General features: G+C 46.5%; 1 protein-coding gene across 2 annotated transcripts in view; it reads right to left on the bottom strand.

The window, feature by feature from the left end:
* The window catches only part of C11H19orf12 (chromosome 11 C19orf12 homolog), a 36,610-nt gene that overhangs the window by 5,028 nt on the left and 5,571 nt on the right, over window positions 1-26,011 (bottom strand). The window contains exons 2-4 of one of the 2 annotated variants that reach the window (XR_005453087.1): window positions 25,259-25,511; window positions 17,389-17,698; window positions 16,937-17,023 (exon numbers count right to left, since the gene is read on the bottom strand). Coding sequence is in view for 1 of the 2 variants with exons in the window: in XM_038754783.1 (XP_038610711.1) it covers window positions 25,246-25,511 (266 nt within the window). In the remaining variant the exon portion in view is untranslated. Of the gene's footprint in view, window positions 1-16,936; window positions 17,024-17,388; window positions 17,699-23,890; window positions 25,512-26,011 lie in introns of those variants that run through there. The other variant, XM_038754783.1, reaches the window with a different exon arrangement.

Genomic DNA, 26,011 nt, shown 5'->3' with positions numbered 1-26,011 from the left:
TTGGGATTGAATGTCCGCATCCCTGGCTTTCTTCGCTCGGAGGGGTGGGGGGAAGAGAGAGAGGGAGAAGGGGAGGAGAGTTGGGAAGAGAGGGGATTGGAAAGAGTTACTCGGGTGAGGGAGGGTCATTCAATTTCCAGCCTGACTTGTTGCAGTTCCTGCTTTCAGTGCCGTTCGCCCTTGGAGGGAGACGGTAAAACCTTCTCATGTGACTTTTTCCAGTCATGGGGTCTCTTCTTGTAGCTGGCAGGGACTTTTTTGTTTACTCGGACTTGATTTTACTCGGAGATTTAGGGCCTTTAAATACAAGTCCGTACAATCTGGAGCTTTTGGGTTTTGATAGCAGAGAAAAGATGGGCAGGGAATAGGTCTGTTTATTGTTGTACTCTCCCAAGCGCTTAGTACAGCGCTCTGCACATAGTAAGTGCTCAATAAATGCGATTGGATGAATGAATGACTCTGAAACTGGTCTTACAGAGTTGGGTGACGGGATAGAGGAGCAAGAACAGGAGAAGGGAAAGGCAGTTCCCCAAGAGTTCGAAAAACACTGGCAGGATTGCTTCTGTACTCCTGCCCATCAATTGTTTTTGCAGAGGTCTGAACCGTCTTAACTGCAAACCACACAGCATTTATTTTCCCAACGACACGCTCTACGGAAAGTTTGCAGATATGCGTCGTGTTTTAACCACTCAAAACAACTGTGTTTCCTCCCCCAACCTCCAAACTGGAGGTTTCCAAGTTGAAATCATTTTCACTGAGAAAATTAATATTTTCAACAGAAGCAAATATTCAGGCTGTTCCGATGCCCCCCCAAACATTTTTTTTTAATTGTTTTCCTTGGCAACTGCAGTCAGCGAAGCTGGGCTGGGGAGTAGAGGGAGAGAGAGAGGGGAGGAAACAGGAAGTCTGAGCTACCGAAATGCAATTTGGGCTCAGTCTGGGTTTCAGTTCCAGACCCTTTTATTTGTTTGAATTGGGTCCTTCGTCTGGGGGAGAAGAAGCAGAGAATTACGCCCACTGACAGGGAAGGGAGGATCAAAGCCTCCAAGAAATTGGGGTGAACCTAAAGGAAATGAGGCAGCTGGCTTAGAAACTGAAATACAGAGCACTGTGCTTCTCCTCTTAGCCCCCCTTTGTTTGGGTTTTAGGGAGAATCGAGTGCCTTTGTTGATGGCTGGGGCTTGTCTCTGCCTGAAAAGAGGGGAAACAATAAATATTACTAATAATAATTGTGGTATTTGTTAAGCACCTGTTATGTGCCAGGCACTGTACAAAGCGCTGGGGTAGATATGAGATCATCGGGATGGACACAGCCCTTGTCCCACATTGGGCTCACAGTCTTAATCCTTATTTTACAGATGAGGTAACTGAGGTCCAAAGAAGTGAACCGACTTGCCCAAGGTCACACAGCAGACAAGTGGCGGAGGTGGAATTAGAACCCAGATTCTTCTGACTCCCAAGCCCATGCTCTGTCCAATGGGTCACTCCAACTCTCAGGCCCCAAACCAGCTCCCTCAAACACCAAAGACTCCTGCCCCAATCAATCAATCAATCAATCGTATCTATTGAGCGCTTACTGTGTGCAGAGCACTGTACTAAGCACTTGGGAAGTACAAGTTGGCAACACATAGAGACAGTCCCTACCCAACAGTGGGCTCACAGTCTAAAAGGGGGAAACAGAGAACAAAACCAAACATACTAACAAAATAAAATAAATAGAATAGATATGTACAAGTAAAATAAATAGAGTAATAAATATGTACAAACATATATACATATAAAATAAATAAATAAATAGAGTAATAAATATGTACAAACATATACAGGTAGACGGGCTTCTCAACAAGTCCCCTCGGAGAATTAGGCTGATCTCAGCCCCCTCCTGGCCTTCACCCACCCCCCTCACAACAGCTCACGTCGGTCAGTCGGTCAATCATATTTACTGAGCGCTTTACCGTGTGCAAAGTGTTGTACTAAGCGTTTGGGAGAGTACACTATAACATTAAACAGATACATCCCCTACCTACAACGAGCTTACAGTCTAGCATGAAGCAAGGCTGCATCAGGTCCCTCCCACTCCACGAAGAGAAGCAGATTGGCCTAATGGATAGAGCACTGGCCTGGGCGTCAGAAGGGCCTGGATTCTAATCCCAGCTCTGCCCCTTGTCTGCTGGTTTTTTTTTTAAAAAAAAAACACGTTATTTGTTAAAGGTTTATTAAGTGCACAGAACTGTTCTAAGCTCTGGAGTAGATACAAGGTAATCAGGTTGGAGACAGTCCATGCATGAGGCTCACAGTCATAACCCCATTTTACAGGTGAGGCACAGAGAATGAAGCAGCGTGGCTCAGTGGAAAGAGCCCGGGCTTTGGAGTCAGAGGTCATGGGTTCGAATTCCCGCTCCGCCTCATGTCTGCTGTGTGACATTGGGCAAGTCACCTCACTTCTCTGGGCCTCAGTTCCCTCATCTGTAAAACGGGGATGAAGACCGTGAGCCCCACGTGGGACAACCTGATCACCTTGTATCCCCCCAGCGCTTAGAACAGTGCTTTGCACATAGTAAGCGCTTAACAAATGCCATCATCATTATTATTATTATTATTAAGCAACTTGCCCAAGGTCTCGCAGCAGACAGATGGTGGAGCCGGGATTAGAACCCAGGTCCTTCTGACTCCCAAACCCATGCTCTGCACACTAGGCCTCACTGCTTCTCTGACCTTGGGCCAATCCACTTCTCTGCGCCTCAGTGACCTCATCTGGAAAAGGGGGATTACGGCTTCCCAACTGAGACAGAGACTGTGTCCAACCCGAAGCCACATGGGACTGCACCCATCCCAGCGTGGGCTTGGGTTCTAATCCTGGTTCTGCCACCTGTCTGTTGTGTGACCTTGGAAAAGTCACTTCACTTCTCTGGGCCTCAGTCACCTCGTCTGAACAATGAGGATTGAGACTGACTCCAGGTAGGATGGGGACTGTGTCCAACCCGATTTGCCTTTATCCACCCCTGTGTTTAGTACAGTTCCTGGCACACAGTAAGCTCTTAACAGATACCGTAATAATTACTATTATCCTCTTGTATCCACCCAATAGAGTACCTGGCCCATAGTAAGTGCTTAACAAACAGCATTAAAAAAAAATAAATAAAGGGATGTGCATCTCATGAAACAAAAGCCATCCACCTCAACTGAGGTTAGGCGGGAAGAGGCGGCTAGCAGGACACTTTCATTTCCCTGAGAAATGCGGGGTTAGCCCGCTTTGCGGAAGTCGGAGAACTGAGCCGGGGATTCCCCACACTGCCTGTAGCCCAGCGTGATTCCCACTTTGCTGACTCACGTGCTGCTCACATTTAGTCGCTGTGTATCTTCCCTACCCATTCCCACCTGGCTCTACGCTGACCAACATTTCAATTGCTGTGATTGCCACCTGATCAATCAATCAATCAATCGTATTTATTGAGCGCTTACTGTGTGCACAGCACTGTACTAAGCGCTTGGGAAGTACAAGTTGGCAACATATAGAGACAGTCCCTACCCAACAGTGGGCTCAGAGAGATGCTCTTTTTCGGGTTTTTTAAATGGCTAGAAATCCCTGAGTTTCTTCAGAAAGGGTGCTTTTCTTCCTTACATAAGTTCAGTCAGTCGGTGGTATTTATCGAACGCTTGCTTGGTGCAGAGCACTGTACTAATTAAGCGCTTGGGAGAGAGTCCTAAAGACAGAAGTTTCTTCCATCCGGGCTTGCAACCCCTGAATTGAGCAGGGACCTACTTCACCATCAGATGCGCAAGAGTGAGTTGGACTGAATGGCGGCTGACTTTAAACCGAGGGCTCTTCCAGGTTTAACGGTGCCGTTTAGCTCCTCACAGAGCTGAACGGGGGGCCGGGGGTGATTTGGGAAACAGCCGCGGCCCTGTTATTGTGGAGCAGAGGGAACTGGGTTTCCCCCTCCCTCCACCCTCCGACCAGGCTGCGTGCCCAGCCGTGAAGACGAGTCCCACCAAGGGAGCAGAGGGCCCGATGCCCGGTTTGAGATCCCAAGCTCTCTCTGGTGAGCAGCAAACGGGCCTCTGTTTCCGAAGGCTCGGAAAATCCACGGCCCCTGGTGGGGTAGACACGGCCGACGCCAACGGGGTCTGATGAGGCGATAGAATAAGCATCACGGGGCCCCAGGGCCACGTTCGAGGCCGCGCTCCTTCTGGGCGGCCCTCTCCTTTTACTCCCCCTTTCTGGGCGGTGAAAGAGAAAGCGAAGGATGGGCGGGGAAGCTTAAGCCCCATCTATTTCTGGGTTTTTAAATCCTAGAATGTGAAATATTGTAAGCTCCCATGGTGTCTGTTCCAAGACATGAGTAAGCTGTGTCTGTTTGTTGTAATAATAATAACGATAATAACGGTATTTGTTAAGCTCTTACTATGTGCCGGGCATTGTACTAAGTGTTGGGGTGGTTACGAGCAAATCGGGTTGGACACAGTCCCTGTCCCACCTGGGGTTCCCGGTCTCAATCCCCATTTTACAGGTGGAGATAACTGAGGCCCAGAGAAGTGAAGTGACTTACCCAAAGTCACACAGCAGACAAGTGGCAGAGCCTCCCGAGCGCTTCAGTATGGTGCTGTGCACACAGTGAGCGCTCAATAAGTACGACTGAATGAATGAATGAAAGGCATTAAGCAGTGTTAAGTGAGAAGCAGACTGGCCTAGTGGATAGAGCACGGGCCTGATAGAAGGACCTGAGTTCTGATCCCAGCTCTGTCACCTGTCTTCTGTGGGACCTTGGGCAAGTCACTCAACTTCTCTGTATCTCAGTTACCTCATCTGTAAAATGGGGATTAAGACTGTGAGCCCCTTTGTGGGATATGGACTGTGTCCAATCTGATTAGCTTGTATCTACCCCGGCGCTTAGTACAGTGCTTGGACATAGTAGCGCTTAACAAGTACTATAAAAAAAGCTCCCGGAGGATGCAGGTAGTCTTAGATAAGCAGCGTGGCTCAGTGGAAAGAGCACGGGCTTTGGAGTCAGAGGTCAAGGGCTCGAATCCCGGCTCTGCCAATTGTCAGCTGTGTGACTTTGGGCAAGTCACTTCACTTCTCTGTGCCTCGGTTCCCTCATCTGTAAAATGGGGATTAAGACTGTGAGCCCCCCGTGGGACAACCTGATCACCTTGTAACCTCCCCAGCGATTAGAACAGTGCTTCGCACATAGTAAGCATTTAATTATTGCCATTTTTATTACTATTAGGGCCTTTGGTTGGCTTCCCCTATGAAAGTTTTGGCCCTGGAATGGTAGCTAAGGCACAGGAGGAGGAAATAGAAAATATAACTGTGTTAGTCACTGCATCCCAGAGATAAGCAGATTTATTGTTCAGTGTTCGGCTCAAAGTCAGTATTTATTTACCGGCAGGCAGACGAAGGGAGTGAGGAAGGAGACCAAGAGGCCTAAGTTAATGTAACACCTTTAAGGTGCTAACATCCACTAGGGGAAACCTAGGAATATGTATCTATCCTATCGCTTGACACATAGTAAGCGCTTAATACCATTATTATTATCATTATTATTATTATTGTTGTTATTATGTGTGCCTATGGCTGTAACCACTACTGGAATGGGCTGTGGGAGAGGGGTAGGTTCGGAAGGGAAGAGGTGGTAGACTGAAGAATGGAGGGCGTTTATTAAGGAAGGCTTTTTGGAGGAAGTGGCCTCGATTCAACATTAGTTCAGTCGGAAGAGTTGGCTCAGGGCTAAGGGTTTCGGCTGCTTCTTTTTAATGCAGATTTGACAGATTTTTCCATCTTGACCAATGCCAAGAACGTCTGTCATCAGTGGCCATCGCCTCTCTACCTATTTAGCAGCCTAATTCTAGCAGATTTAGCAGATCTAGAATTTAGCAGATTCTAATTCTGAGGTCCCCATATAACCTCTTTCTCTTCCTTTCCTGAGCTTCCTCCAGCCCCTGAGGGCTCCCTCCTTTCAAAGGGACCCCAGTTTCTGACCCAGCCCTCTTGCCTGAAACTATGGGAGAGCCCCCAAGAGTGAAATCCGTTTCTGAACCTTTGCAGTCCATGAGTTCATGCAAGTTTCACCCAGAATCAATCACATCTGTTGAGCACTCCCTGTGTGCAGAGCACTGTACTAAGCACCGTAAGCTCACTGTGGGCAGGGAATGTGTCTGTTGTCCTATTGTACTCTCCCAAGCGCTTAGTACAGTGCTCTGAAAACAGTAAACATTCAATAGATACGATTGACTGACAAAACACAAGTTGTGGACATGTTCCCTGCCCACAACTAGCTTACAGTCTAGAGATGCTAGTCAGCCCTTGATCATCATCATCATCATCATCAATCGTATTTATTGAGCGCTTACTATGTGCAGAGCACTGTACTAAGCGCTTGGGAAGTACAAATTGGCAACGTATAGAGACAGTCCCTACCCAACAGTGGGCTCACAGTCTAAAAGGGGGAGACAGACAACAAAACCAAACATACTAACAAAATAAAATAAATAGAATAGATATGTACAAATAAAATAAATAAATAAATAAATAGAGTAATAAATATCATCTGATCATCTGAGGAGACTCCCATCTCCAAACAAGCAAATATTTCCCATCCCAGGACAGAGCAGGGGTGGAGAGGATTCAAATTAAGTGGCCAAAAGTCATGTAATGCAAGAGTCTAGTAACAAAACTGGGGTGGTATGATTCATAGAGACCAGTCCAAACTCCACTCACAAATCTTTCACCATCTGACCAACATGGTAGTCCAGACTAATCAAACTGGGCCCTTCCATTTTTTTTTTTATCCAAGCCATTCGCTTATTCCTTTGGCTTCCCAAATCACTGCTAAAACATTCAAAATGTCTCCCACACTTCTGTTTTTCCTTAGCCCTTAACATCAGCGATCTCTGTCCTCTCACGAACCTCGTCAGAACTGGAAGTGGGAGAGATTATTATTGTTCCCTCCCGTTAGATTATTGCCTCCTCACAAGGAAACTGAGGCAGAGAGAGTTAGTGCCTTTCTCACAGTGATAGTGTGAGACAGTGGAAGAGGCGGTTGTGGACCCAGGCCTTCTGACCTCCAGCCCCATGACTCTCTTCCCTATGGGTTCTCACTGCTCCTCTCCCACCCCCTTACAGAACCTCTGGAAGGTCAAATGACTTAGATTAGCATATTTTGGACACATAATCAGGAGGATTCATTCTCTGGAGAAGACACCAATGCTAGGATAAGTCCCCGGAAAACATGGCAGAGACAGACCGGCAGCAAGATGACTAGAGACCATAACAACGATAACAGAGGAACCACTAGAAAGGTATGGATTAGGGCAGAGGAGAGGACGTTCTGGAGAAAGTATATCCACGAAGTCGCTATGAATCGGAAACGACGCGACGGCACTTAATAATAATAATAATAATTTCAATCGGCGGTATTTACTGAGTGTTTACCGTGTACAGAGCACTGTACTAAGCACTTGGGAGAGGACAGTTACAACAGAATTGGTAGACAAGTCCCCTGTCCACAATGAGCTTATAGTCTAGACCCTTTGGGTTAGAGTGAGATAACAGCGTGGCTCAGTGGAAAGAGCCCAGGCTTTGGAGTCAGAGGTCATGGGTTCAAATTCTGGTTCCACCAATTGTCAGCTGTGTCACAACTTCTCTGTGCCTACCTCATCTGTAAAATGGGGATTAAGACTGTGAGCCCCCTGTGGGACAACCTGATCACCTTGTAACCTCCCCAGTGCTTAGAACAGTGCTTTGCACATAGTAAGCACTTAATAAATGCCATTATTATTATTATTATCATTGGGTGGAAGTTATCTAAAAACAAAAGTGGTCAGAACTTGGATTTGGGCTAACCACAGCAAAGTGTGAGGGCATATCCATCCATCCATCCATCCATCCAAAGTTTCACCATGGAGACAAGGCCTCTGTTTCTTTCATTCATTATCTGATTAAGTAGGGGGTTTGGGGGAGAATAGCGTTTTTCAGAGCCATTTGGCAGAATCGCCTGGGAAACCCCAGCTACTGCTCTGGGAGGGAGAAGGGAAGACAAGAGTTATACTAGGTGCTTAGTAGAGTGCTCTGCACACAGTAAGCGCTCAGTAAATATATCTGACACTGGCAAGAGCCAGTTAATCTGAAAAAAACACATCTGTCCCTCTAGACGGTGAGCTCATTTTGGTGGTGGTGTTTTTTTATGATACTTGTTAAGTGCTTACTATGTTCTAGACACTGTACTAACTGCTGGGGTAGATACAAGCTAATCAGATTGGATGCAGTCCATGTCCTGCACGGGGCTCACAGTCTTAATCTCCATTTTACAGATGAAGTAACTGAGGCCCAGAGAAGTGAAGTGACTTGCCCAAGATCACACAGCAGACAAGCAGTGGAGCCAGAATTTGACTCCCAGTCCCCGTGCTCTTTCCACTAGGCCATGCTTCTTCTCATTGTGGGAAGGGAACCTGTCTACCAACTCTGTTGCGTTGGGCTATCCCAAGCGCTTAGTACAGTGCTCTGCACACCGTAAGCATTCGATAAATACCATTGATTGATTGATTCTTTGCACCTTTACCTCCACCAGGATCAGGCTGTCTGTACAGAATCTTGACTGTCACCACCGTGTGCTTTCTGTACGATTTCACTGCCCTCATTAGTGTGCTGTGATTTGGACACCAAGTTTGGGTCTGCATGTCCATGTCTGCATGTTAACCTCCTGCAAACGGCAAAGCAGTTTGATTGGGCTCCTAATAAACATCTGAGCTCCCTAGAAATCTCCCAAGGAACCAGCTGCATTGCTATTTCCCCTGCTGCAGTGTGTGGAGACAGGAGGTTCCCAGCTTGGTTAGACCAATTGTCAGCTTTCTAGTTAGAGGCCAAATGAGGTGCTGTCCATGCATAAAGCAAGGGCTTGGAGCCTCTAAATGGGAAGGAAAATACATTGACCGAAGGCCTTGGATTTTCCTTTTCCCCAGCTGGAGCTGGGGGTTCATTTCATTCATTCAATAGCATTTATTGAGCGCTTACTGTGTGTGCAGAGCACTGTACTAAGCACTTGATCCTGATGGAGGCTGACACTGCCGGCCTAGGGCCACCCTAACGCTGTCCCAACCCCTAAACGGGGGGCTGTCTGCAGAATCACCCCTGTGGCTCTCACGAAGACTCGGGCGGAGCTCGAATGATGTCAACTGTTCTCCCGACTGGTCCTCCAGGCGTGAGAGGAATCAAACGATTTAAGAGCAAGAAAAGTTTGAATACCTCTAGCTGAGACTGCCATCCCACACTTTGGGAGAGAGGCCAGGAGGAGAGGCAGAGATCTGTTCCCTAGGCCACGGAAGCAGCGAGGTTTACGGATAGAGCACAGACTTGGGAGTCAGAAGGTAATGGCTTCTAATCTCCACTCCGCCACTTGTCTTCTGTGTGACCTTGAGCAAGTCATTTCACTTCTCCGGGCCTCAGTTCCCTCATCTGTAAAATGGCAATTGAGGCTGTGATCCCCACGTGACACAGGGACTCTGTCCAACCTGATTTGCTTGTATCCACCCCAATCAATCAATCAATCGTATTTATTGAGCGCTTACTGTGTGCACAGCACTGTACTAAGCGCTTGGGAAGTACAAATTGGCAACATACAGAGACAGTCCCTACTCAACAGTGGGCTCACAGTCTAAAAGGGGGAGAACCCAGCGCTTAGCACACAGTAAGTGAGTGGACAAATATCACAATTATTATCAGAGTCCCGCTGGAGGCTGTAAACTCCTTGTGGGCAGGGATCGTGCCTTACAACTGTGTTGTATTGTACTTCCCCGAGCGTTTAATACAGTGCTCTGCACACAGTAAGTGCTCAATAAATATCACTGAATGACTGATCGATCATTTGGGACAGCCACCTACAGGGCTACTGGAGAGCCGAAAGAGTTCCAGACTGTGAGCCCGTTGTTGGGTAGGGATTGTCCCTATCTGTTGCCAAATTGTACTTTCCAAGCGCTTAGTACAGTGCTCTGCACACAATAAGCACTCAATAGATACAATTGAATGAATGAATGAATGAATGAATGAATGAATGAATGAAAGGTGGAAGGAAAGAGAATGGGAGTGGAAGGTATAATTCTAGCTGGGCCCAATGTGACTCCACATGCCAGATAAAGAGAAGTGCAGTTAATGTTAATAATAATAATTGTGGCATTTGCGAAGTGCCTACTATGTGCCAAGCACTGTACTAAGCACTGGGTAGATACATGATAATCAGGTCCCACGTGGGGCTCACAGTCTTAAATAGAAAACAGATATTGAATTCCCCATTTTACAGATGAGGGAACTAAGGCAATGAGAAGTTAAGCAACGTGACTTGCCCAAGGTCACACTGCAGGTAAGTGGCAGAATCAGGATTAGAACTCAGATTCTTTGACTGCTAGGCCACACTGCTTCTCAATCAATCAATAGCAAATATTGAGTACTTACTGTGCACAGAACATTATGCTAAGCACTTGGGGGATTGTGATGAAGTTAGGGAACACAATGCTGGCCCTCAAGGAACTGACATTCTAGGTAGGGAGGCAATCTACGTCGTTTCCCCTTTTCCAAGCACTCCAGATAAAGGGAAAAAAAAAACGGGAGTGGGATCCCAGGGGTTGTGCTAAGCGATTTCAGATTACCTCAGTGTCCACAATCCACTAGGAACGCGCTGGTTCTTGCAGAAACACCAACTGGGACCTTCTGGAGCCGACCAGTAAGGACGTCGTTAAAGTGTTATTCCCGCGAAGGCTGCAGGTCATCCAACGGGAGTGCTGAGTCACACGCAGTGAGACTCTGAACATAGTAATTAAGGTCTAGAAATCCGTCAGGAAGCAAGTATTTTATTAACTGCGAGAGAGGCAGCCGGGCTCTGGACACAGGAGGTTGAGAAGCTAATTTGGAGGTGGGGGTTACCAGCATAAACTGGAAGTGAATATAGGTTATCAGAGGCAGGGCCTGATGAGCGAAATTGGATCAGCACCCCTCCCTGACCCCCAACTCCAACTTTCCCTGCCTCGGGTTTTCTGTTTTAGAATGCTCATCACACCGTCTCTAACAGCAACACAAAGCTAACCGTGGGCATCTAGTCACTCAGCATTAGGCTGCGACAGGGCAGAAGCTCAGAGGCTTCCGGGATCAGCTGAGGGCCCCCAAAACGTGTGTCCAAGCAGACTCGGAGGGAAATAAGTGCTGAGGCAAAGCCCAAATAACCCAAATGGTTGGTATCGAAATGTCCATGCCACGTTTCTCTTAGGAAACTCTCGTGATCTTCTACCATCTAAAATAGACGCAATTAGAGAGAGGCAGTGGTAGATTTTTACTGAGGAGAAACTCTAAGTTGCTTTCCCATGCATGGCAGACATACAAGTTTCTAAAAAGGCAGACCTGAGACCAACAAAGGGAGTTATACTAATGGTATTCTTGGAACATTCTAGCTCTCTTCCTCCCTTCAAGGCCCTACTGAGAGCTCACCTCCTCTAGGAGGCCTTCCCAGACTGAGCCCCTTCCTTCCTCTCCCCCTCGTCCCCCCTCCATCCCCCCATCTTACCTCCTTCCCTTCCCCACAGCACCTGTATATATGTTTGTACATATTTATTACTCTATTTATTTTACTTGTACATATCTATTCTATTTATTTTATTTTGTTAGTATGTTTGGTTTTGTTCTCTGCCTCCCCCTTTTAGACTGTGAGCCCACTGTTGGGTAGGGACTGTCTCTATATGTTGCCAACTTGTACTTCCCAAGGGCTTAGTACAGTGCTCTGCACACAGTAAGCGCTCAATAAATACGATTGATTGATTGATTGATTCCATGAGAAAGGAGAGGGACAGAAGGGAGGGGAGGGAAGAGAGAAAGAGAAACAGAGAGAGAGAGATGGAAGGAGGGAGAGGGAAAGAATGAGAATGAATGAAGAAATCTGCTGGGGCCAGAGAAGCTGGAGATTTGCCCTGGCATCCACAAAAGGGTTCTTTTGTCTGTACCCTGACTGTGATTGTGCTTCAAGACTCCCATGAACCAAAATTCACTTTCACACAGAAGTCTCGCAGGAACTCTGACATTTTAGCCCCTAGCTCGGATTGACAATTTGGGGTCCAAAAGGGGCTGCTGAAATAAATTATCTGTCCACTTTTTGGTCAGTTTATTGTGTGATTATCTTTGTTATTTATTTATTTATAAGAGTATTTATTAAAGGTCTCTTTGTGCTAAACACTGGAGTTGGAGGTGGTAGGACCTAGGGGAAGCAGCGTGGCTCAGTGGAAAGAGCCCGGGCTTTGGAGTCAGAGGTCATCGGTTCAAATCCCGGCTCCGCCGCTTGTCAGCTGTGTGACTTTGGGCAAGTCACTTCACTTCTCTGGGCTTCAGTTCCCTCATCTGTAAAATGGGGATGAAGACTGTGAGCCCCCCGTGGGACAACCTGATCACCTTGTAAACTCCCCAGCGCTTAGAACAGTGCTTTGCACATAGTAAGTGCTTAATAAATGTTATTATTATTATTATTATTACTATTATTACGTGGTAGGGAGTCTAGGTATCATCCCAACTATGCAGATGAGGAAACTGAGGCCCAGAGAGGTTAAGTAACCGGGACCTGGTGGAAAGACTATGAGACGGGGAGACGGTAGTTTCACCACTTGGCTGCTCTGTGGCCTTGGGTAAGTCATTTAACTTCTCAGGGCCTCGGTTCCCCCCTCCGTAACAGTGGGAATAAAATGGATTGGGTGGGTCAGGCCCTGTTTCCGATCTGATTATCCTGAGTCTAGAGGGGGAGACACAGTTAATATAAGTAAATTACGGATAAGTATGTAAGTGCTGTGCGGCTGAGGGAGGAGTCAATAAAGGGGGCAAATCCAAGTGCGAGGATAACATAGAACGAAGTGGGAGAAGAGGAATTGGGGAATGCCTCTTGGAGGAGATATGCTTCTAATAAAGCTTTGAAGGTGGGGAGAGTGACTGTCAGATAGAAGGAGGGATTGTATGCACGCCAGGCACATAATAACACCCAGATAGAAGCATTTTGAAAAGTTAAAGTCCTCTGAACTTGGTTGCCTCACTTTGAACAACAGCAAAAAACTTAAATTCTCTTCCAGCTCTAGCCACTTCCCATGTGTCTTTCTGAGTGCCAGCTAAGCTAGATGGTTATCACTGTGACTCACAGAGTGACTTTTTCTGGGTGTGGGTGTAGGGGAGGGGTGGGTTGAGGTCTTCGCTTAACGCTTATTATGTGCCAGGCACCGTACTAAATGCTGAGGTAGATATAAGCTGATCAGGTTGAACACAGTCCATGTTAGAGAAGCAGCGTGGCTCAGTGAAAAGAGCATGGGCTTGGGAGCCATGGGTTCTAATTCCGCCTCTGCCACTTGTCCGCTCTGTGACTTTGGGCAAAAGTCACTTCACTTCTCTGGGCTTCAGTTACCTCATCTGTAAAATGGGGATGAAGACTGTGAGCCCCTCGTGGGGCAACCTGATCACCTTGTATCCCCCCAGCGCTTAGAACAGTGCTTCGCATATAGTAAGCGCCTAACAAATGCCATCATTATTATTATTATGTCCCACATGGGGCATAATCTCCTCAGGTTTTACCCCTCCAACTATCACCCTGTTAGTTCTGTGCCTCCTAAGCACTAATACCTGTGCCAGAACACTGAAGCCCATTTCTTATCCTATTACTTAAGGGCTAACTCAATTACATCTCCCTTTTACCTCCTTTCTGAAATTGATTTTAGTGTGTCTACTCCACTAAGCTGTAAACTCCTTCAGGGTGGGGATCGTGTCTGTATCTTCTACTGAATTCTCCCAAGTGAGCATAAGGTGAGTCTTTAACAAGTGCTAGTGATTAACCGGGAAGATGATTGAGGATAGATAAGTTGTTTTTTTTTTTAAAAAAAAAAAACAAACTAAGCCTGCTTCAGCAATCCTAAAACTTTGCTCCTTCCTGAGCATTAACCACGGAGGCCATAAGGTAGGTAGCTGGGAGTAAAAATTGGGGTTTTGTAAGCAGTCTGTGTTGAAATTAGAGTTAATAATAATAATAATGGCATTTATTAAGCGCTTACTATGTGCAAAGCACTGTTCTAAGCACCCGGGGGGATACAAGCTGATCAGGTTATCCCACGTGGGGCTCACAGTCTTAATCCCCATTTTACAGATGAGGTAACTGAAGTGCAGAGAAGTTGAGTGACCTGCCCAAAGTCACACAGCTGACAAGCGGCAGAGCGGGGATTCGAACCCATGACCTCTGACTCCCAAGCCCGAGCTCTTTCCACCGAGCCATGCTGCTTCTCTTTGTAAAGTAACACCCAGAACACCCCTTTAGCTCTTTGAGGACAGAGACGGTGTCTACCGATTCTCTCGAATTGTGGTTTCCCAAGTACTTAGTGCAGTGCTCTGCGCACAGTAAGACGGACTGACTGGGGGACCAAGAATTTATACAGAGCGTTATTACCTCAGTGAGAGAACAGTTTCCCTGACAATGGAAAAATGAGTCGCCACAACTACCCAGATATGAAAACGCAAAATTCAAGAGCATAATTGGCACGCAGATTGGATTTTTAGTTGAGCGAAGAAAACAATGAGACGCCTCTCTATCTGGGAGATTGTTTCAACAAACTGATTATAGGGTGAGTCCAAACTCTTTTGAGGGAACATAATTCAGATGCAAACCCGATTTGGCGAAACAAAGAAAGCCCACCTCCCCGTCTTTGGAGAACAATGGGGTTGGAAGACTAAGTCTCTAGTGATTTACTTAGCGATAGCCCAAAACATCCTTGAATCTTGGACACGAAGGTATTTCTAGACATCGATCTTCCTTGCAAAGGTGAGGAAATAAACTGTTTGGAAAAATCAATGAGTCTTCAAAGAAATACTGGAATCAAATTAGTAGAGATGGGTTGGGATAACTATTAATATCGTTTGGCGTTAATGTAGCTCTCTGGATTGAAAGCCTCAATGACTACCTTCTAAGTGTTTTCTTGATTTGCTTTAGTGAGGAATAAGCAGATTACCAAGATCTTGAAAGCTAAAACATCTTACGACACAAAGGGGATTCGAATGGGCCCGGATTCGCGCAGCGCACTCTTGTCGATACCAGGGAATAAAACCCCAAAATATTACCTCTTGGTCACATTATCTAACCAGATGCCATTTCCTTCCTAGCTCCATGTAATTAGATAATTATTACTAATCAACTCCATGGCATCAGTCACTTCTGATGGCCCCTGTGGACTGCATTGTTCCTAATGATTGCAAACGTGCCGGGGGAGGGAAAAAAAAATCACCACCCATCCAGTTGTCAACACATGATCATTTGGACATCAAATGGCTGTCAAATGTCTGAAACTGCTTCTCCTGTCATGAAAGGAGAAAGAAGAAAGATCCTCACCCAAACTCACTCCACCACCTCCGCGGAACAAGGCAGCTTCTATAATAATAATGATGGCATTTGTTAAGCGCTTACTATGTGCAAAGCACTGTTCTAAGTGCTGGGGAGGATATGAGGTGATCAGGTTGCCCCCACGTGGGGCTCACAGTCTTCATCCCCATTTTACAGATGAGGGAACTGAGGCACAGAGAAGTGACTTCCCCAAAGTCGCACAGCTGAGAAGCGGCGGAGCCAGGATTTGAACCCACGCCCCCACGGGTTCCCAAGCCCGTGCTTTTACTACTGAGCCACACTGCTTCCCTAATATCACAGCCTCTTCAATTCCTTCAGCGGGATCCAATAATGGAGGCCCGGGAATACACAGAAAAATGAGAAACATCCTGGCCTAGTGGCTAGAGCACAGGCCTGGGAGTCCGAAGGACCTGGGTTCTAATTCTGGCTCTGCCACGTGTCTGCTGTGTGACCTTGGGTTGAGTCACTTCACTCCCTCTGTGCCTCAGTTACCTCACCTGTAAAATGGGGATTAAGACTGTGAGCCCCATGTGGGACATGGACTGTGTCTAACTGGATTAGCTCGTATCTACCCCAGTGCTCAGTACGGTATCTGGCACATAGGAAGAACTCAATTAAAAACAACCGAATAACGGATATCACCCACAAAAGATGAAATTCACAAATATTCAGGAACAGCTGTTGTTTTCCTTCACCTCCCATTCCAACCAGTTAGCAGGTGTCACAGGGCAGGAAAGGAAATCTTGACATTCACACTGACAGATACCACTCTTTTCCACTCTCCAATGGGGACACAACTGCACCATCAAGAGTGACTTCTTCAAACCCTCCAAACAGAAAGTCCTCCTTTTTGTATTAAAAAATGTAAAAAAGTACCCATTAGTTACTATTATGGGTATCCGTTTTTGCTACACTGTTCTAAGGTGCTAGAATAGTTACAAATGCATTAGGCTGGACAGAGTCTAAGACAGAGGGAGAACAGGCATTGAATCCCTATTTATTCATTCGTTCCATCGTATTTATTAGGTGCTTACTGTGTGCAGAGCTCTGTACTAAGCGCTTGGGAGAGTACAATGCACAGATAAGGAGACTGAGACTCAGAGAAGTTAAGTGACTCGCCCAGAGTCACGCAGCAGGAAAGTGGTGGAGCCAGAATTGGAACCCAGGTCCTCGCCACGGTGCTCCTACTTCGTGTCCAAGAACGCTTATTCTTAATCACCTCCATGTGACCCTCTCCAGACTCTTTAGATCTCAACCGCTTTGGAGGCAGCGTTGGAGCGAGCCCGACGGCGTAGTCAAATCCGCCCTCCTGAATCACCATCGTCACCACCGTCAAAGACGCTTCCCCGAGCTAGAGCGGTCATTCCTCAGAAAAAAACCGAAAACGCATCAAACGTTTCCCAGTCCCTGTGAGGATGAGAGGAATCCCGGCATTCCTGAATCACCGGATGTTGACGGCTCCGAATTGAGGCAGAAAGGAAGCAGGGTCGAGCCTGTTTAAACCTCGCGACAGACCTAGCAGCCCCGTGATGGAGAGAACTTACAAAACGGGTTGCTTTGGAGGCGGCCGAGAGGAGCCGTGGAAGCCAGGAGTGTCTTGGGTGAGCCGGGATTATGTGGTGAGCGTGGGCCTGGAGGAATGGAAAAGATCAAACTATTTTACTCACTAGATGGCACGTCTCAATTACTTATCAGAATAAGAATCGACTCCTTTTTCACCCCCCAGCCATTCGCCTCCTCTCCCTTCTCCGGGATAACACTCTCCCATCGTGTTTACTCTAAAGCCAGACAGCTCAAAAACACAGAAAAATAAAGTCGACCGCTCTCGCCAGAAATCCACCATCTGCCCGCGAAGCGAGCTCCATCCTGTCCCATCTTCCGCCGACCCAGGTTAATAAGCGGCCTTGGGGCAGATGGTTTCTTTTGATAAATATGTGGATCTCCCCACAGTGACTTCTCCTTCAGCTGCTTCCTCCGACCGCTGGCAACACCATACCTCGTTTCCTAGATGATGAGCGGGGCTCACGCTCAGCGCGGGCATCATGCAGCTGGACTGGATTTCCGAAGTTCGCCGTCTCTTGCCCGCCGCCGGATCCAGTCCCGACGAGGGAGGCCGGGGAGAGGAGGCGGTTCTGAACCCCGCGATGGCAACAGATGGAGGCTGTCTTGCAAAATGCCCCTTTCACTCCGACAATCAGATTTGCCGACGAGCTCTTCTAACGCTTCCTTCCTCCTCTCCGGCTCCCTTGGCTGTGGAGGCCGAGGGACGGATGAAAGACAGACAGGGTCAAACTCCAGGCCTCGTGCTGGGGAAATAAATGGGTCAAAGGGGTTAGTTGGGCTGGAGTCAGTGCCATGAGAGTGAGAATGAGTGCGCCGTGGAGGGGATCCCATCTGCTCCGGCTTATCTGGGAGTCTGGCATTCCAGGCCTAACCTTCCCTGTGGAAACAACTTTCCCCATTCCCATTCAGCAGGTGAGACGTTACTGGGATTATAGCGCTTCACTATACGCTAGGCGCCGGATCGGGAAGCAGCGTGGCCTCGGGGAAAGAGCACGGGCCTAGGAGTTGGAGGACCTGAGCTCTAATCTGGGCTCTGCCACTTAATAATAATAATAATGGCATTTATTAAGCGCTTACTATGTGCAAAGCACTGTTCTAAGCGCTGGGAAGGGTACAAGGTGATCAGGTTGTCCCGCGGGAGGGGCTCACAGTCTTAATCCCCATTTTACAGATGAGGGAACTGAGGCACAGAGGAGTGAAGTGACTTGCCCCAAGTCACACAGCTGATAATTGGCGGAGCGGGGATTCGAACCCATGACCTCTGACTCCAAAGCCCGGGCTCTTCTCCACTGAGCCACGCCGCTTGTCAGTCGGTATTTATATTTTAAGGGAAGCAGCGTGGCGCAGTGGAAAGAGCTCGGGCTTTGGAGTCAGAGGTCATGGGTTCAAATCCCGGCTCCACCAGTTGTCAGCTGTGTGACTTTGGGCAAGTCACTTCAATCAATCAATCAATCGTATTTACTGAGCGCTTACTGTGTGCAGAGCACTGTACTAAGCGCTTGGGAAGTACAAGTCGGCAACACACAGAGACAGTCCCTACCCAACAGCGGACTTCACTTCTCTGGGCCTCAGTTACCGCATCTGTAAAATGGGGATTAAGACTGTGAGCCCCTCCCCATGGGACAACCTGATCACCTTGTAACCTCCCCAGCGCTTAGTACAGTCCTTTGCACATTGTAAGTGCTTAATAAACGCCATCATTATTATGATTATTATTATTGAGTGCTTAGTGCGTGCAGAGCAGTATATTAAGCGCTTGGGAGATTACAGTCTAGAAGGAGAGACAGACGTTAATATAAATAAATAAGTCTGCTTTGTGACCTTGGGCAAGTCACTTAACTTTTCTGTGCCTCGGTTTTCTCATCTGTAAAATGGGGGTTAAGGTTGTACGCCCTACATGCGACAGGGAATGTGTCCAACCCGATTATCTTGCGCTTCATTAATCCAGTGCTTCATACAGTGCCTGGCACGTAATAAGTGCTTAACAAATACAGCCCATTGGGTAGGGACCATCTTTATACGTTGCCAACTTGTCATCATCATCAATCGTATTTATTGAGCGCTTACTGTGTGCAGAGCACTGTACTAAGCGCTTGGGAAGTCCAAGTTGGCAACATATAGAGACGGTCCCTACCCAACAGTGGGCTCACAGTCTAAAAGGGGGAGACAGAGAACAAAACCAAACATACTAACAAAACAAAATAAATAGAATAGACATGTAAAAGTAAAATAGAGTAATAAATATGTACAAACATATATACATATAGTATATATACTTGTACTTGTACTTCCCAAGCGCTTAGTACAGTGCTCTGCACACAGTAAGCGCTCAAGAAATATGACTGAATGAATGAATGAAATACCACAATTATTACTATTATTATTGTTATATCGCAGTGTTCTTTAAAAACATGAGGAGGCAGGCGTCAACTAGCTTGAAGTCGGCAGTTCCTGAAACCAGGCTCTGGTGGTAGACTGTGAGCCCAATGTTGGGTAGGGACTGTCTCTATATGTTGCCAATTTGTACTTCCCAAGCGCTTAGTACAGTGCTCTGCACATAGTAAGCGCTCAATAAATATGATTGATTGATTCTTTTCAACACCTGCACCCTTTCATTCTGAGACATTTGCCCCCACGAGGCTCATGACAAAGTTCACCTCTGATCAATCAATCAAGGGTATATTTTTGAGCACTCACTCTGTGCAGAGTCAGTCAGCCAATTGTATTGATTGAGCACTTTACTGTACTCTTAGGATAGTAGAATATAATACCAGAAACATTCCCTGCCCACAATGAGCTTACAGTCTAGAGGGGGAGACAGATATTAATATGCAGGGCTTGGCACACTGTAAGCGCTGAACAAATACCATAATCATTATTATTATTATAAATAAAATTACAGATATGGACATAAGTGCTGTGGGGCTGGGAGGGGGATGGATAAAGGGAGCGGAAGGGAGTGGAAGAAGAGGAAAGGAGGGCTTAGTTAGGGAAGTCTTCTTGGAGATGGGCTTTCAATAAGGCTTTGAACGTGGGGAGAGTAATCGTCTGTCAGATATGAAGAGGAAGGGCTTTCCAGGCCAGAGGCAGGATAATAATAATAACAATGTTGGTATTTGTTAAGCGCTTACTATGTGCAAAGCACTGTTCTAAGCGCTGGGGGGGATACAAGGTGATCTGTCTCCCCCTTTTAGACTGTGAGCCCACTGTTGGGTAGGGACTGTCTCTATATGTTGCCAACTTGGACTTCCCAAGCGCTTAGTACAGTGCTCTGCACACAGTAAGCGCTCAATAAATACGATTGATTGATTGATTGATTGATTTTCCAGATGAGGGAACTGAGGCCCAGAGAAGTGAAGTGACTCGCCCAAAGTCACACAGCTGACACTTGGCGGAGCCGGGATTTGAACCCATGACCTCCCACTCCGAAGCCTGTGCTCTTTCCACCGAGCCACGCTGCTTCTCTACGTGGGCCAGAGGTCAGCGGCGAGATAGACGAGATCGGGGTACAGTGAGCAGATTATCATTAGAGGAGCAAAGTGCGCAGGCTGGCCTGCGGTAGGAGAGTAGCGAAGTGAGGTTCGAGGGGGCAGGGTGACTGAGTGCCCTGTACTAGCGCTTGGGAGAATACAACAGAATTATCACACATGTTCCCCACCCATAATGGGTTTATTCAACGGAAGTCACAAAATACCAATCTTACCTCATAACCTTAAGACTAGTCGGTTACTCGCTAGATGGTAAATTCCTTGAGGGCAGGGAACATGTCTACCACTTCTGTTATACCAAGAGCTTAGTACAGTGCTCTGCACACAGTAAGCGCTCAATATATGTCACTGATTGATAACTGCTCAGGGTGAGACCAAGACTTTTGGGTGATCGCTCACTGGAATCATCTTCCCGTTGTAGTGCCAATGGCAGAGGCACTCAACACTGGGGTTACCGACTCACGCAGCCTCTGAGGCTGTTTCCACAGGTCAGCAGAATTCCATTTCCCTTATCATTTTTTCCCACCAAACTCAGACTACTACCTGGGATTTGAGGACATTTCAATAAGGGGGTCAATGAAAATATTACATATGATTCTTTAGCTCTAATATTAGGAGGGACTACCAAAGTTTGGGGGGTTTTCTTATGGTATTTGTTGAGTGCTTACTATGTGCCAGGCACTGTTCTAAGCGCTGGGGTAGATACAAGGTAATCAGGTTGGTAATCTTAATCCCCGTTTTACAGATGAGGTAACTGAGACACGGAGAAGTGAAGTGCTTTGCTCAAGGTCACACAGCAGATGAGCAATGGAGTCAGGATTGGAACCCAGGTCCTCCTGATGCTCAGGCCCGTGCTCTACCCATTAGGCGACACTGCTGTGTAGAAATAATAATTACAGCATTTATTAGGCACTATGTGCCAAGCACTATGTACTAAGGACTGGGGTAGATGCAAGATAATCGGGACGGACACAGTCTTTGTCTCACGTGGGCCTCACAGTATAAAATAGGAGGGAGTAGGATTTAATCCCCTTTTAACAAATGAAAAACGGAGGTACAGGGAGGTTAATTGATTTGCCCAAGTCCACATAGCAGGCAAGTAGGATTAGAGCCCAAGTCATGCTGATTGCCACGCCATTAGGGGTTCATCATTTTCCTGGTAACATTTTAAAAATAATCCTGCATATGTAATATTTGCCCAGTTTCTAGGCACACAGAACTCAGCAAAGTGCCCACTCCCATGTTCTACCTCTAGCCTGGAGTGCCCTCCTTCTTCATATCCAGCAGGCAATGACTCTCCCCATCTTCTAGACCGTGAGCCCACTGTTGGGTAGGGACTGTCTCTCTATGTTGCCAACTTGTACTTCCCAAGTGCTTAGTACAGTGCTCTGCACACAGTAAGCGCTCAATAAATACGATTGATTGATCTTCAAAGTCTTATTGAAGGCCCATCTCCTCCAGGAGGCCTTCCCTGGCTCAGCCCTCCTTTCCTCTTCTCCCACTCCCTTCTGTGTCGTCCTGACTTGCTCCCTTTATTCATCCCCCTCTCCCAGGCTCACGGCACTTATGTATCTATCTGTAACTTTATTTATTTATATTAATGTCTGTCTCCCCCTCTAGACTGTAAGCTCGTTGTGGGCAGGGAGTGTGTCTGTTATATTGTACTCTCCCAAGTGCTTAGTACAGTGTGCACTAGGCACTATGTGCAGAGGCACATAGTAAGTGCTCAATAAATATATACAGTATATAAATTATACTATATAATTATACTATATAATAATACTATATAATAATACTATATAATTATACTATATAATAATACGAATATATTGTTATTATCAGAAATACATCTATATATATAGTATAAATTTGTAGTGTCAATCATATATATCGATTCCATATATAATCGATTCCAAAATGAACACAGAAACAAGCTAGGATCCACTATTACAGAGTGGGAAGAGTGTGGTCTATTGGAAAGAGTACAGCACTGGGAGACAGAGGCCTTGGGTTCTAATCCCGACTACCAAATGTCTGCTGTATGACCTTGGGGAAGTCATTTAACTTCTCTGGGCCTCAAGTTACCTCATCAGTAAAATGGGGATCAGATTCTAGTCCTTTCTGCTTACATGGGGGATAGGGACCTGATTATTTTGTATCTACCCCAGCACTTAGTACAGAATGTGACCCATAATAAGCGGTACCATTAAATAAATTAATACACCTTCCAATTCTGTTCCTCTCTTCTATCACATTTACCGGGCCTGTTGTATAGGTCAGAGAGGTCACAGCTTTACCAAGGGATTGACCACAAAGGGGCCTCTAGACTGTAAGCTCATTGTAGACAGGGAATGAGTCTACCAACTCTGGTGCACAGTAATAATAATAATGATGGCATTTGTTAATCAATCAATCGTATTTATTGAGCGCTTACTGTGTGCAGAGCACTGTACTAAACGCTTGGGAAGTAAAAGATGGCAACATATAAGCGCTTACTACATGCCAAGCTCCGTTCTAAGCACTAGGTACTCTTCCAAGTGTTCAGTACAGTGTTCCACACACGGAAAGCACTTAATAAATACCACTGATGATAAATTAACTGTGGGCCAGTCCTAGTTCTAGCAGGAGTTAAATCTGATCCAGTCCTTTCTTTTCACTGGGTGAAAAGGAGCTGGGACACGTAAGCTCAGAGGCCACTGGGATGAGATCCAACAGCCAAATGGATTCATTACAAATTCCAGGATTTTGTAGGTTTCATCATAATCATCAGCCGGGATTTACTGGGAATGGCCATTTGAGGAAACTGCCTGGTAACATGAAAAGGAAAACAAAATAATCAAGCTTACCGATCCATGGAACTCTTGGAAGGAGTATTTTTTTTTCCCATTGTAATATCACATGGAAGGGCTACGGATATTAGACTGGAATCATGCAGTCGGTCAACTGCACAGTGAAGGTGCTTTGTTGTCGCTCCCATCTGGAAGACCAGGAACCTAAATTGCCCCACTTCTCCACCAGCCAGGGCCTTGGGCACAATCACCTAATCAGTAGTTTGCTTGGAGAGCCCACCGCGAGCGCAGCACCGTATCCGGCACTTGGAAGAGGAAAATGGAGACAGAAGAAATGCCCCCTGCCCTTAAGGAGCTCACAATCTCAGGGGACAATCCCAAGACCCACGTTGGACAGCCGGGTGGGGGATACAACGAAGAGATGAGGAGCAGGAGATAAGGAGACCCCAGCTTTTCCAAGGTGAACTTCGAGGAAGGGACAGTGTCACTTGCCCCCCTATCGTTTCCTCCTGACTCTAGAATCACCATCATATTACCTGACCTTCAGCACCGGATTGGCCAAAGTAGCCAAAATAAAATCCTCAAAAGAAAAATTTCCCTCAAAAACCACACCTTTGGACAACAATTTCAAGGACAGACTTACCAAACTGGCTAGAAATATTTCCTGAAGCAAAAGATTTTATTCTGGCTTCACTCTCAACAACGGCATGTTTTCCTTTATGCAGAAAAGGCAACTTTGCCATGTTACAACAATGGGGAAAAAAAGTGAAATGGACATTTCAGGTCTATGGAGTGACACAAAGCCTATTGAGCGTATTTTTGGAGGAGTTCAAGGAGCAATATTGGACATGATTTTTGCAAATGCAAATGATACCTTATCTGTGTAAGTGGTAAATGCATGGCAAAAGTATGTTTATTGATCACGTCATACAATTCTCAATTAATTACCTTAATATCTACTACACCAAACTTAGAAGAGTGCAATTTTCACTGATAAACCACCAGAGACTCTGGTTACAGAATCCTTCAATATAAACAATTTCCTGATTTGTCATGTTTATCCCTTTTTTATTTCTAGTTAAGAAACCCTATGAATCACATCCCCCCCCCCAAAAAAAAACTTGGAAAAGGGCAAATCTTCATCAAGCAAAGTTGCAGTTCTACTAGCAAAGCGAGCATTATTTCACACATCCGGGTGCCAAGTGGACTGCTTGATGCCCCTTAAGAAGGGGTTCAGAAATAACACTACTTTAAGTATCACTACAGTAAATTTAATAATGTAAAAAGCACTTTTCAGGGATAACCCCCAATTTTATAACCGAGAAATGGGAGGCCCAAAATCCAGGTACTGACAGCAGTGCCGGAGAACCTCCAAGTATGTTGACAATTTTAAAAGGATACGAACTCAAAAATCAAGGAGGTATTGAAGGAGGCAATCAAACAAAGATAAAGGGGGCGTGAAGAGATTACACACTTCAGAGGCCTTTGGTGGTAAACCAGGAGAGTTACTGGGGCATCAGAAGGAAATGAACCCATTAGTTCCCCAAACTCGGAGGGGGGAGCTTAGCTTCTCACCCCCAAAAAGTTGGAGAGAGAAAAAGACGAGGTCAATAACCTTTCCAAACATCCACATGGGAGGACGGAAGGGTTTTGAAAAAAAACTACCGCCGATTCTAACGGCAAACAGCCCTTTGTTCTAGCCTCCTTCACAGCAAGAAGAGTTTCCGCAAGCGTCGGTTGCCGGGAACTAATTCTTTCACGAATACACTTTCAGGGGTAGTGAACTGCGTTGATGAAACCAAAGGGCAATTTAAATTAGACGTTTGGGGTCAGTCTGAAGAAAACGCCAAGATAATGTGAATATCACTCCGGCGGGACTCTTCCCAGACCTGGAGGACTCCAGCATTTGCGACAAGAGAGCGGCAGCAACTACTCGTTATACTTCTAAGTCCAGTAACTCATCCAAACCGTCAGCCCCTCCACCGGATAGGAGGGAGCACCCAGCGGAAAGGGCTAGTCTCCGTACCGTATTTCCGCTTTAAGCTCGCGTGAGAGATAATTTACGACGACCGAGGCCAATTTTTGCTGAAGGGCGCTGTTGCCCATTACCAGGGCGGTCAACTGGACGGCGTCCATCCAGTCTAAGTTTCTGATGACGGCGAAGGCCTCGTTATAGAGCTTCCGTTGCTCAGAGGGGGGCAGTTCCATGATGATCTGAGGAATTGGTTTAAATTGTCCACTAGTCATCCAAGCACCCAACAGGCCACCGACTGTGCCCCCTAGAAGACAAATAAAGATTTAATTAGTCAAGGTCAGCTCATAAATACCACATACACACGGAAGAGCCGTGAGTTTTCGGGTGAACAGCTGCATTTTGCAGCCCAGTTTCTCGTTGATGCTTGACTTTCTACGCAAAAGAGGATAGCGAAGGGTTTTTTTTCGTTTGTTTTAAGATACTTGTGAAGTCCTTACCATCGGTCAAACGCTGTTCTAAGCCTTGGGGTAGGTATGAGTTAATTAGATCGGACACAGCCCCGGACCCGCATGGGGCTCCCAGTCTTAAGTACGAGGGAGAACGGGCATCGAATCCCCATTTTACAGCTGAGGAAACTGAGGCACAGAGAAGGGAAGTGACTTGCCCGAGGTCACACAGCAAGCAATTGGCAGAGGAATCGGCAGAGCCGGGATTAGAACCCAGGTTCCCTGAATTCCAGGTCAGTGCTCTTATCCACTGGGCCACACTGCCTCTCACGCCGTGCTGAGGTCTCCTGCATTTTAG

Source organism: Tachyglossus aculeatus, chromosome 11 (genome assembly GCF_015852505.1).
Source record: "Tachyglossus aculeatus isolate mTacAcu1 chromosome 11, mTacAcu1.pri, whole genome shotgun sequence".
NCBI classification, from domain to species: Eukaryota; Metazoa; Chordata; class Mammalia; order Monotremata; family Tachyglossidae; genus Tachyglossus; species Tachyglossus aculeatus.
The sequence above is the reverse complement of the archived record's forward strand: the minus strand, read 5'-3'. Positions and strand labels throughout refer to the sequence as shown.